General features: G+C 38.4%; 1 protein-coding gene across 7 annotated transcripts in view; it reads left to right on the top strand.

The window, feature by feature from the left end:
• The window catches only part of herc2 (HECT and RLD domain containing E3 ubiquitin protein ligase 2), a 217,185-nt gene that overhangs the window by 130,063 nt on the left and 73,083 nt on the right, over positions 1–14,039 (top strand). For all 7 annotated transcript variants that reach the window (XR_011342331.1, XM_069891912.1, XM_069891911.1 and 4 more), the window contains 8 exons: positions 1,797–2,064; positions 2,290–2,459; positions 2,544–2,642; positions 2,762–2,930; positions 3,061–3,186; positions 7,043–7,151; positions 12,194–12,333; positions 12,993–13,183. Coding sequence is in view for 6 of the 7 variants with exons in the window: in XM_069891912.1 (XP_069748013.1) it covers positions 1,797–2,064; positions 2,290–2,459; positions 2,544–2,642; positions 2,762–2,930; positions 3,061–3,186; positions 7,043–7,151; positions 12,194–12,333; positions 12,993–13,183 (1,272 nt within the window). In the remaining variant the exon portion in view is untranslated. The remainder of the gene's footprint in view (positions 1–1,796; positions 2,065–2,289; positions 2,460–2,543; positions 2,643–2,761; positions 2,931–3,060; positions 3,187–7,042; positions 7,152–12,193; positions 12,334–12,992; positions 13,184–14,039) is intronic.

Genomic DNA, 14,039 nt, shown 5'->3' with positions numbered 1-14,039 from the left:
TTGTACTTAACTCTTCGTTCCTCATCTTTCTACACTACCTACGCAGTATAAAAATTCTGTATATTTGGTAAGATAGGCAATGTGCTTAAAATGAATAGAACAACTGTTTATGCCCAAGGCAAGAGAATCAGAATCGGGATTTATTGTCATGAACGAGTAATGAAATTCAGTGTTTTGCGTCAACATAGTGCAAACATAAATGTAACCATCTTATAACATTACTATAAAAAAATAAAATAATAATAATGGAGCACTAAAAGTAAGGCAATGTCTTTGGTTCATTGATTATTCAGGAATCTGATGGCAGCGAAGAAGAAGATCTCCTTGTGCCACTGAGGGTGCTTGTCTTTAGGCTCCTGAACCTTTTCCCTGATAGTAGCAGAGTGAAGAGGGCATGGCCTGGGTGGTGGAGGTCTTTGAGGATAGAGGCTGCTTTCTTAAGATACCGCCTCATGTCAATGTCCTGTGATGTCACAGGCCAATTTAACAACCCTCTGGAGTTTATTCTTATCCTGAGAGTTGGTGCCTGCACACCAGGCAGTGATGCAACCAGCAAGAATGTTCTCTACAGTACACCTGCCTGTAGAAGTTTACGAGAGTCTTTGATGACATAACAAATCATCTCAGACACCTCACAAAGTATAGCTGCTTATTGCATCAATGTGGATCAGATCCTCAGAGATGTTGACACCCAGAAATTTGAAGTTCTTGACCCTCTCCACGATGAGGACATTGTCGTGTTCCCATGACTTCCTCCTGAAGTCCACAATCATCTTGGTTTTGGTGATGTTGAGCGCAAGGTTGTTGTTACACCATTCAACAAGCTGATCTATCTCCCTCCTGGACACTTTCTCATTGCCGTTAATCATTCTGCTCACTACTTTGGTATAATTTTTAACTTGCGGAGATATCTGTGAATGGACCTGTCACGTGAATGAAACCCTTGGCGTGACTTGGGACTACCTGTATTTTCTGAGATGTGAATGTTTCATGTGCAAGAAGTGCACATTGTGTTATTTTGTACAACATAGAACTGAAGGATGCAGTGGCTCATGCAATAGAGGGACAACAGAGTGTATGACCATGTATAATGGCATTCAACAGATGTGGGTCATCAAGTCATATCGAGTAGCAGCAGGTCATTCGGCTCACTGGACACCCATCCACATTAATCCCATCTTTGTGCACTTGGCCTGTAGCTTTCAATGCCATGGCAATTTAAGGGCCCATCTACACACCTCTCAGCAATGACTGTTTCTACTTCTGACAATGGATTCCATGTTCCTACCTCTCTGTGGGTGGAAGAAGGTCCCCATCAAAATCTCTTGCCTCTCAGCCTAAATCTATCTAGTTTTATTCACCTCTTATGTATAATTTTAAGATTTAAGTCCTGCAACCTCTGTCTTCCAAATTTTGTTTTATTGGCACATGTAATTAATATTACATACATAGCCATAATTTATAGGTCAAAAGAAAACATTCCAAGATTTTGATTTTTTTTTTTCCTCCTCCCCCATCATGCAACATTCGACCTTGTTCTCAGCCTTGCATTGTACTTCTACACACATCCAACAGCTGAAGGAGGTGGTATTAGGACTATCCACATTTGGAATGGCTTATTCTGGTGACCATTTGTCGATGTAACTGAGAACATTTTAAAATTTAACTTCACATCAACCAGATTGTATCTTGATCACATGCTAACTACTCTGTTGGCCAGAAATGGGGAGAGAGATACCTCGTTTTGTCTCATAACTATCTATGTTAATGCCTCTATATTTTTTCTTTTGTTCCAGGCTGCAGCTCTTGCAGTTTGTCAGTTCTTGGCAGTCGAATCTACCCAACCATGTTTACCTGTATTTGATGACAGCAGTTCAAGTGAAGCTACAACACCTGTTACATTGCAGCCCGTGCGGTCAGTAAAACACAAAAAGCGAAAGCCGACTCCTCCTCCACCCTTGCCCATTGTGGCTCAGCTAATGGAAATGGGTTTTGGGCGGAAAAACATTGAGTTTGCACTAAAATCACTTACAGGAATATCTGGAAATGCTGCAGGATTACCAGGTAAAAAAAATAAAAATTGGAATACTTAGATTTAGTGCTCCCCCATTTTTTTTTTAAAAAACTCCGTATTTGATTCTGGAGCTCGTGAAGGAAATTGCACAATAGCTAAGCAAAAAAAAAAAGTTTGTTGCTTAATGAATTAAGTTATTGGCAGGATTTCTGCAGTGCGTAATTTGTCAGAAAATTGTATCAGAATAATATATAGTCTTGAATTTTATTTTGAAGGTGTTGAAGCATTGGTTGGTTGGCTGTTGGATCATCCTGATGTACAAATTACAGATCTCTCTGATACAGAGAGCACTATATCAGAATACTCCGATGAAGAAATTCTGGAAGACGTGGAAGAGGCTGAAGCCGCGTGTGCTATTATTGGTTCTCAAGCGACGATATCTAATGTAATTTTAAAGCAGAATATATTTAGCATACTTTAATATTTGGATCATGCCCTATGATTACAATATGCTGTTCTTATTTTGTAGCCTTGGGCTGTTGTGGTGACTGAAAGCCAAACTTATAAGAAACGTGCAGATTTCCTGAGCAATGATGATTATGCTGTACACATAAGGGAGAACGTTCAGGTAGGATTGCCTTATATTTTAAAGAGGATGGAACCTTTTGTTTGCACGTAGTGAATGACTTGAGAAATATTGCAATCGGGCGCAGATTTAATTTTGACTTGCTTTTTTGGAATTTGCAGGTGGGAATGATGGTTCGATGCTGCAGAACTTATGAAGAGGTCTGCGAGGGCGATATGGGCAAAGTAATTAAATTGGATCGAGATGGGTTGCATGACCTAAATGTGCAGTGTGACTGGCAACAGAAAGGTGGCACTTATTGGGTCAGATATATCCATGTTGAATTATTGGGTGTGTACATACAATACTAATCAGAAACACATACATTGTGCAATAGTTGCTGCTTTTGCTTGAAGTGTAGCTTACCAGATTTGAACTGGTGCTCACTAGAAGTATAATTTTCATTTTTATCTTGTATCAGGATTCCCCCCACAGAATTCTACTTCTCACATAAAGATTGCAGATAAAGTTCGGGTTAAGACTTCAGTTACGACCCCGAAGTACAAGTGGGGATCAGTTACCCATCGGAGTGTAGGTGTTGTCAAAGGTAAAGGAATAATCCTAGACTTTCTGCTTCAGCGAGTATAACCGTATCAGCTGTGTATAGTTTTAATCAAGATCTGAAAAATTGGTACAGAGCCAGATGTATTTTTGAAGCAATGACTCGGTGTTTTTTTTTATTTTTTATTTATTTTTATTTTTTTAAATTTTTTATTTTTCACACCATAAATCACATTAGCCATGATATACACTATTTCTTTTTCACACATATACAGTGACTTTGACTCAGTGTTGATGCAGGTGACATCTGTTCAGGTTAGAAAAATTCGCCTTGTCGAAATTCACAAATTAGCACCCAGAAATCTGAGGCTAGGGAATAAAATTCACTCTTGGAATTTATTTGGACTGGAAATAAATGAACAAAATATCAAAGAAACAGCAACTTTAATTTTAAAATATTTTTCAAGTTCAGTAATGTAATTTTTACCATGGGGGTGTGGCGCGTTTGTGCGTGAGCGCAGCGAAAGAACTGAGACAGTAGGCTGTGAGCTCATTTTGCACAACTTTGAAGTTCACCCTGCAGCCTTTAGGGCTGTCCGGAGCCCACCCCTCGCGTCTCGGAACTTGTGTTATGTTGACGTAGGTGCGCATGCGCTCTTCTGGTCTGCACCAGGAGAGAAGGACCCACAATGCCTTCTTTGGCTGCAGCTGTCCTGCTGACCGTGCATGACAAGCGGGGCAAGTTCACTACTACAATCACGTGTCGCCACAGGACTTCATATCATCGAGCATTTCCCTCTCCTAGTCCAAGTGCTCTCAATATTATTTGCACTTGAGAAATTTAAAAGGGGGCAAGCATCATTAAACCATCTTACAAATCTTTGTGTTTAGAAGTGTATGTCTCCATTCAAATGGAAGGCAGGAGGGTTGATTAGCATCTTTGTGTTTCCAAATGAGCTCCTCACCTCAGGAGATATGCTTTGGAACTTTAAAGGCAATCTGAAGTGGCTGCCCCTATCCCTCATCTGAGGTGTGGTGCTATATTGCTTTTGCAAGATAAACATCCAACAGGAACTTACTTTCACTTGTAATGTTTGTAATGGGAAATAAGGTTGCACATGGTATAAAATCTTGATACGGGTGGTTTTTGAGGAATGCAGCAGGTTCACAAAATGGGCGAATTCTGTACAAAATATTGTTCCATTTTGATTGGTTATAAATCATTATCTTTAAACATTATAGTGGATGAGTAAATTGGTCAGATCTTTGTGTGTGAAATATTGCGAGTTACTGCAACTGAGTGTCTTTTGGAGACTGTTGTCACATACACCTCTAAACCTATTGTCAGTGATTGTGGATTTCGCCCTGTCCCCACTTTTAAAGCAGTCGATGCAAGATGAGAACTTTAAAAGTATATGAAAATTTAGAGCAGAATTAAGTCCTTTGAGTCTGCACCATCATTCAAGTCATTACTGATATATTTTTCCTTTCAATCCCATTCTCGTGCCTTCTTTTCTCCCCCCTCCCCCCCACCCCAAACAATAATCTTTGACACCCTTACTAATCATGAGCTTATCAACCTCTGCTTTAAATCTATTCAATGACATGGCTTCTGCAGTTGTATGCAGCAATGATTTCCACAGATTTATCACTCTCTGGCTGAAGAACTTTCTCTGTGTTGCTGTTCTAAAGGAAGATTCTTTTATTCTGAGGCTGTGTCCCACTACTAAACTCTCCCACTACTGCAATCATCTTTTCCACGTCCACGTATCCAGCCTATTCAATGTTCGGTATGTTTCAACGATTCTCCTCCTCCTAAACTCCACCAAGTATGGGCCCAGAGTCATCAAACACTCCTTGTACATTAACCCCCTTATCCTGGGGATAATTCTTATGAACCCCCCCTCTGGACCCTCTCTAATGCCAGCCAATATTCCCTAGATATTGGGGTTCAAAACAGTTTGCAATACTCAAAATGCTTATAAAGCCTTGGCATTACATCTTTGCTTTTATATTTTACTCCTATTGAAATGAATGATATTGTTGAATTTGCCTTCCTGACTACACCTGCAAGTTAACCAAGGTGCACGACCAGACACTTCCCTATGCTGCATTCCATCTGCCAGTTCTTTGCCCAACCTATCTGCAGACTCCTTCCTCCCTCAACACTAACTGCCCCTCCTCCAATCTGCAAACTTGGACACAAAGCCATCAATTTCATCAAATAAATTATTTATACAATGAAAAGTAGCAGATCCAATGCTGACTCCTGCAAAACATTGCTCATCATTGGTAGACATCCAGAAAAGGCCCTCTTTATTCCCACTGTTTGGCTTCTGCTGGTCGGCCAATCTTCTATCCATGATCGTACCTTTCCTATAATACCATGGGCTCCTATCTTTTTCATCAGCCGTATGTGCAGCACCTTGTCCAGGGTCCTCTGCAACTTCAAGTAAACAACATCCTTTGCTCTCCTACTTTTTACTTTCTCAAAGAATTCTGCCAGATTTGTGGGGCATGATCTCCCTGAAGGAAACCATGCTGAATTCAGCCTATTTTATCATGTCCTTTCAAGTACAGATGTGAGCCGCTTAATGTCCAAACAGGCAACGTCCTCCCGCATGTGCATCTGTGGATCGATAGGGTTATAGTGGAGTTCGGTCAGAAATCCCAATTGGAAAACGCAAGAATGGGAGGGACATAGCGGACGTAACTGGAACTGAAGAAGAGGCAAGGGAAAGGGGAAACTGCAGAAGGAGAAGAAGAACAAGGGTAGAAGAGGTTCACTGTCAAGGGGTTAGCCAAATTCTTTGCAGACCTTTACAACTTGCTGAAGAGATGGACCCAAACACTGAACATTTTTCACTGATAGAGAGGAAGGCTCATGCATATAAAGAAACTTACGAAGAAAAGAAAAAGCAAACTAGGCAAACAAGACTGGGCACACTCCTGAAGAAGACAACACCTCCCCAAGAAGGGCCTCAGCCAGGTCCGGTCCTTCAGACATGACAGTTCATCAATGGAGGTTTTCCGACCTGAAACTCTTCCAGTGGAACACCATGAGGAAGTTGAGAACAGTGATCGTGGATGATCCTGATCCTCTTAAACTGTGTGTGTTTACATAAAAGTTTAAAAAGTGAAAAAAAAGTTTAATTTTGGATAAGCAACATTTTCGAATAGCAGGTCTTTTTTTAAAAAGAAACAGCCCAGTAGTGACAGTGTTTAAACAACAACAAACAACATTGGAAGTTTTTTAAAGCACAAAATAATGTTTAATTCTCACCAAAAAAACCCAACCTGAACAAAATAAGATCAATCCAACACCAAAAATTCAAAATTCTACTCAGAGGTGTTTCCAAATTTCCATAATTTTTTCAAACTAAGTCAATTCGACTCCAAAAAAAAATCGGATATCTGATTGTTTCAGATATCCTCATTTATCCAAAATTTTTCGTCGGTAAAGTGATGGCATTTTGGCTTCAAAGTTTTTTTGATAATGAGGATTTCTGATCTTTCTGAAATCTTCAATTATCCGAAATTATTTTTTTTTAGAGCTGAACAGATGTCACTTCTTGGTCCAAAACATTTTGAATAACTGAGGATTTTGTATAATCGGAGTTAACGGTAATTTGGTATTCACGCGATGTCCACTTCACTTAACGGCGAGTTTCACAGAACGTATCATGGACGTTAAGTGGCGCATACCTCTACTTCAAAACTTTGTACAGTACTTAATAATTGGCTCTAGAATCTTGACAGTCACTGAAGTTAGGCTAACTGGTCTATAATTTCCTGTCTTTTGCCTATTATATATTGTTATAATCTTAATCTGTTATTACTAATTTTTTGCTATCTGTAATCCTAAAATATTTACATTATGCATTGTAATTTATTTATTTCAGCATTTAGTGCTAATGGGAAGGATGTTATCGTTGACTTTCCTCAACAGTCTCACTGGACTGGGTTGTTGTCTGAAATGGAATTGGTCCCCAGCATTCATCCAGGAGTCACGTAAGATGTTTAATCAAGTTGTACTGTCTTTCTTCATTTATTTATTTGTCTTTCTTTCCAATTACATTTGAACCTTACTTTTAAACGTAGCGTATATTTTGGCAAATAAGTCAACCAGCAGATGGGTCGACCCCCTCCCTTTTTTTTAAGCTTCAACTTAATGATTTTATGGTATATCCGGCATACAAGTCAACCCCCTTTTTATGGCTGTCTGGGCCTCCCAGCAACCACCCAGAATTTTTTTAAAACACCCCAATCGCCAAGTAATAAAGCTGTAAATTACTGTAAAAGAAACAGTTTTTTAAAAAAAACCTTGGCCTACCGGGCAGGAGTGGGAACCTCTGCCTACATGGCAAGAGTGGCGACCTTGTTCTCCCAGCAGGAGCGGGAACCTCGGACCGACGTCGCAGGACCAGCGACCTCGTTCTCCCTGCGGGAGCGGGAACCTTCTACCAGGAGAATGAGCCTCTGGAGCCGTTCCTGCTCCAGAGAATAAGGTCGTTGCTTCTGCCACGTGGCAGGAGCGGCGACCTTGGCTTACTGGGAAGGAGTGGTGACCTCGACAAGAGCAAAACCTCAGGCTCCCGGATAGGAGCAAGGACCTCGGCCTTCATAATTGTAGAATGTCTGGCTGCTCGGCAGTGTGGAGGTGTCAATGAATGGCAGCGCCAGTGGTGAGGAGGTGATTCAAGGGTCGGACTAATGTGCCAAATTGACAATTCTAGGGTCAAGTTGTAATGCTGAATTGGCATCAGAGTTTTTGACCTGAATTTGAGGTCTCAAAAGTACATCTGGCATACGTTAATCCCCATTTTTTGAGTGATTTTTGAGGGTTTTACGACTCATATGGTAAAATATACAATATATTTGCATTGAAATCTAGAAATTTACTTTCTGCCCCATCTTTATAATTAGATTAGTGTGCACTTTCTTCATGGCACCTCTGAAAATAAACAGAATGCTTCAATTAATTCAATCTTTTTATTTTTGTCATATGTTCAAATATCTGAATTGAGATGTGTTCTGAGAGAAAATTTGAAAACTGTTTCAAGTCTAGAAACAATGAGAAGTTTTTTTTGTGAATGTAAAGAAGTGGCCCCTCCTCTCTGCCTCCCACCTACCTAGAACCTCCAATGTTCTGCCTTGTTTCTGTTGCTTTTTTTAATTTGGAAAAGTTTTTTAAGATTTTACAAGATACAAATATAAAATACAAAATAAAATAACAGAACTACAATTCCAGGAAAATTCCTTAAGAGTGTTCAACTGATTCATTAATAATTACCCAGCCATCAAAAGTGGAATTGAAGACTACTCAGAGAGTATTCTAACATCATTTACAACTCTAGAAGTGTAAGCCACTGAAGTTGGAATTCGAGGGCCAAACCCACCGGGACCACTGCCTGAAGAGGGCGCACAAAATTGGTGAACTGGTGCGAACTCGAAAAGCCAACACGGCCTGTTTCCGCTTCGTAAATGGTTACATGGTTAAAAAAACCAAAACTGAACCTACCCCCTATAAACCCCCACCCCACTATCCCACCCATAACTACCCTCCCACCCATAACTACCCTCCCACCCATAACTACCCTCCCCCCCCCCCCACTGGAGCTTAAAATACGTACAAGAAATATTTATATAAAATCATAATACGTTGTGTTACAATATTTACCAATTCCCCAATTAAAACAAAAATAAAAGATTACTTAACATCTAAATTCTTACATTCTCCACATTTTCTCAAAAAAAGAGTAATTGTTTCGTAAATTGTATGTAATTTTCTCTAAACGTAAACATGATTGAATTTCATTATTGCCATCTTTGTATTCTTAACTCCACGTCATTCTTCCAGGTTACTGCTATACATTACTTAGTCACTGGCAGACTCAGTCGAATAAATGCAATTCGAGGTTTATCCTAATGCGCTGTTAATGGATTCACATAAACCTAATAAACGCAACCATGGATCCACATACAATTCTATTTGAAATAAATCTCGCAAAAATTTAACAGTCTTGTTCCAAAAAGATTTAACTTTCACACAATCCTACACCGAATGAACAAAAGTACCTATCTGATCTCCACATCGAAAACACATATCAGAATCCATAAAACCATTTCTCTTTAATTTTTCAGGAGTTAAATATAACTGATGTAAAAAATTAGAATTAACTCAATTATAATGTACATTAACTAATTTTGTAACACTATCCAAACACAAGTCTGACCATTCTTCATCAGAGATAGATAACTCCTGCTCCCATTTATCTCTTATTCTCAATACACGTCTTCTTCACATTTGCCTGCAACAACGAATACATTTCCGAAACAAACCCTTTCTTTCCCTTATCCGTAAGTAACATCTCAAACTTCAATTGACTTGGCAATATTATTTCTCGGCCATAGCACTTCATTTAAAAAAATCACATACTTGATAATAAGCAAACGACATATTCTGTGACTATACCAAACTTCTCTCTAAGTCTATCGAACAAAAGACATGAACCTGCTTCAAAACAATCTTTTACTAATACCAAACCCTTTGAATCCCAATCCTTCAAATAAGAATTATGCATTGAGAAAGAAATTAACTGATTCTGATATAACGGAGTTTTAATTGAACTTGCATCCTTCGAACCTATAGATTGATTCAACTTACACCATACTTTCAACAAATGATTCAGTACAGGTAACTTAAATGTTTGTAAAAACAAAGAATTCCATTTATATATAAAATGATGTATTGATTTTTCCTGTATCTGATCCATTGCTACATAAGCCCACATCGGTGGTTGATCAATATCAAACATTCTATTAATAAACTTCAACTATGCAGCCTGATAATAATTCAGAAAGTGTGGCAATTGAAGGCCTCCCAAATCATACTTCCACGTCAATTTTTGCATCGATACTTGAGATAAGTTACCTTTCCACAAAAAGGAGCATATCACTTTATTTAATTCCTTAAAAAATTTCCACGGTATGGGACTAGGAATTGATTGAAATAAATACTGAATACGAGGGTATATATTCATTTTGATGCAATTTACCCGACCAATCAATGTCGATGGTAAATCTTTCCATCTATTTAAATCAGACTTAATCTTATTTAACAGTGGCAAATAATTTAAACCATATATATTTTGATATTCCTTACAACCCAAATACTTAATCTTGTCTGACCATTTAAATTTAGTAAGTTGCTTTTCACAATAACATGATTTTTGTTACTTCAGGATCATCTTGGAAATCAAAAACTATTTTAATCGATAAGCAAACTCAAGGGATCAGGCGGCATCTGCGGAGGAAAAGTAATTAGCTGAATTTGTGGGAGAATAATCTGCCCTAATTCTCCATATTCAGACCTAATGCAGGGCCTTGACCTGAAACATTGATGATCTCATTCCCTCCATAGATCCTGCGTGACCCACTGAATGCCTCCAGCACTTTGGGTTTTTTTTTGCTCCAGATTCCAGCCTGTGTGTCTCCAAAGATATCTGAAAAGTTTCTTCCATTCACTACTTCTAACATTTGCTCTTCACCTCTTTCTCCAATTCTGCCGACGCTCAGGCGTATTTAGATTTCTTATGCCCAATATTTGAGACAGTTGAATCATTTGAATTCTTCTATCGTCCAGTTTCTGACCACTCATTAACTTTGTGTTTACTAAGTACTACTTCTATCATTTATTACACTCTTTTGTTTACATCTTCCCTTGGGAAGCATCACAAATTCAAAGCCATTACCTTGATCAACCATTTTATAAATGCTGTCAGCTGTTTCTTTCTGTTGACATTTTCTATTTTTCATTCTGGTTGTCCTTCTTCCCTCTTAACTGTGCCATCTTTGAAATGTTATCTTTAATTCTCCAAATCAAATTATGTCTGTCACCTGGTTACCCAGTTTCAAGAATACAGTTCCCTCCATAATGTTTGGGACAAAGACACTTTTTTTTCTTTTATTGGCTCCATACCCCACAGTTTTAAATTTGTAATCAAACAATTCACATAATTAAAGTGCACCTTCCAGGTTTTATTCAAGGTTATTTGTATACATATTGATTTGACCATGTAGAAATTATAGCACTTTTCATATATCGTCCCCTCACTTCAGGGCACCATAATGTTCGGGACATTTGGCTTCACAGGTGTTTGAGAGTTCCCAGGTATGTTTAATTGCTTCATTGGTGCAGGTATAAGAGAGCTGGGCTTGCTTCCAAGCTTTTGATCACCTTTTGAGTCTGCAGTTGCCATTTTCACAACATGAGGAGTAGAGTTGTGCCAGTGAAAGTCAGATAAGCTATTTTGAAGCTGGAAAAGCAAGAATAAAACATTAAGAGACATCACCCAAATCTTAAGATCACTAAAATCAACAGTTTGGAATAACTCTGGTCCTCGTATTGAAAAATGACAACTTCAAAGGTGATTTGAAGCAAGCCAAGCTCTCTAAAACCTGCACCAATGAAGCAATTAAACATATCTGGGTACTCACAAACACCTGTGAAGCCAAATATCCCAAACATATAGGTGCTCTGAAATGAGGGGACGATGTACAAAAAGTGCTGTAATTTCTTCGTGTATACAAATGATTTGGAATATAATCTGGATTGTGCACTTTAATTACATGTGAATTGTTTGATTACCTATTTAAAACTGTAGAGTACAGGGGTAAATAATGGGAAAAATGTATTTGCCCCAAACATGCAGGGCTCTGTATTTCAAGTCTCTTGTAGCTTTTTTTTATCTAGGAGTGGAGAGAATTCCCTGCTTCTGTGACATGGAACTTAGAACATTACAGTACAGGCACTTTGGCCCTCAGTTGTGCCGACCTATACATTTTTACCAAATAAAATGAAACCCTTCTTACCTCATGACGTTTGAAAAGCACATTAAATAGCAGTGCCCTTGGTTCAATCATTTTAATTGAGCACAGAGTTTGATTTTGTAGTTGAATTAGGTTCCTGATTAAGAGATTGGAAGAATAGGTACATTTTGTATTTTTAAATGCAATTTGATGAATTAGACTTATTTATTTGCCTTCAACAGGTGTGATGGCTGTCAGATGTTTCCCATGAATGGGCCCAGGTTCAAATGTAGAAACTGTGATGATTTTGATTATTGTGAAAACTGTTTCAAGTCTAGAAAACACAATTCAAGACATACCTTTGGGAGAATTAATGAACCAGGTGAGATGCAATTCAAACTAAGTAACACTGCATTAACTTCCCAATTACAGCTCAACAGGCCAGGCTGACATGACAATGCCTATTAATTCTAAAATGGAGGAATGGCCTGTTTGAGGAGCCAATGGTGTTTTTAAACTAAAATCCTGCAACCACGGGTCTGTGTCCAAGATGTTGGATCTGGAGCGCTGGAGGTGAATCCATGGACACTCAGTATCTCTGAAGGGACTCATTGATTTTTTTTTTCTCGTATTGTAAGGGTGCCAAACGATATAATGGCGACTCTTTGCCTTTTGGCAGGCAAAAGGCAATTATGTGTAATATTGCATATTCTGTACGTGACAATAAAAGGAATTTTGAATATCACAACAATGAAGTAATAATTTGATTTTAGTCTGAAAAAGTAGGTTATTAGTGAAAATAATTGTTTAAAGAGAGCCAAATATTGTAATCCTTAGATTAAAAAAAAATATTTGCTATTCTCTTAGTACTTGAACTTTAAGTAGGTGCCAGGATTAAACTTTTAATTATGTTTCTTTTATAATTCTTCAATTTTGTGCATTGGCTTCCATTTCGAGTTTGAAAGATCTGTGTGAAATGTTTTTATTGTATTTCCATCTATACATCAGAGTTTTGATAATAATTTCACCATTGATTTATAGGGCAATCACCTGTATTTACTGGGCGTTCGGGAAAGCAACAAAAGAAGCGATACAGTTGTCAGAGAGGGATGTTGTTGGATGATTGGTCAAGAGTTGTCAAGAACTTTGGAGTCTCCTCTTCTGTCAGTCAAGCTTCCCGCCTAATTGATGGCTCTGGGCAGTGTTGGCAGTCATCAGGCTCACAAGGAAAGGTAAATGAGAAATAATTGATTTGATGAGTTTGCACAACCTTTGGTTTCAGTGAAGCCCTCAATCAAATGCCTAGAGTTCAACTCTCAGTTAGCTTCGTTTGGTACCTTTTTAATCTGTTAATATAAATAAGAATATATTTTTTATATGTATGTGATTATTATGTTCTGTATGAAAAATATATTATGTAGTAGTTTATTTATACAGCGCATTCAACACAATGCACGTTGTGTTTATGTGTGCACCATGGTCTGGAGAAACATTGTTTCATCTGGTTGTATGTGTGTTTAGTCAGATAATAGAAACATGAATGTAAACTTGAACACAATCAAGTCGTCTTGATGATTCTAATGGATTTTCATTCTTATAAAATTCAATTAAGAAATGGACTGCACTGGTGGTCTTCGGATCCGGCATCTTGATGCTTGCAGTGTCTCAGGCTAGATTTTGGGATGTTACGTGAATTTGGGACCAATTTTTATACCACCTTGAGAGGGAAAGTACGGAGTTGCTTTCAACCCCCAAATATGATGTAGATAAATCTCATATGCTATACTCCTTAACGTCCAAGGTTCTTTAAGTTTACATAAACTTCCACAGTGACAGAGGAAAGTAAAATCAAAGCAAATGAAGAATCCTGTTCATGAATTAGTTTAATTAAAAAAAAAATTTAGACATAGGGGACAGTAACAGGTCCTTTCGGCCCATGAACCCATGCTGCCCAATTGCACCCATATTGACCTACAGCTCCAGTATGTTTTGAATGGTGGAAGCTGGAGCACCTGGGGAGAAATCCATGCAGACACTCCTTTCAGACAGCGCCGGATTCGAACACCGGTCACTAGCGCTGTAACAGCG

The sequence above is a fragment of the Narcine bancroftii genome, chromosome 7, assembly GCF_036971445.1.
Source record: "Narcine bancroftii isolate sNarBan1 chromosome 7, sNarBan1.hap1, whole genome shotgun sequence".
Classification (NCBI taxonomy): domain Eukaryota; kingdom Metazoa; phylum Chordata; class Chondrichthyes; order Torpediniformes; family Narcinidae; genus Narcine; species Narcine bancroftii.
Note: the sequence above shows the minus strand (reverse complement) of the source record. Positions and strands in the feature narration are given on the sequence as shown.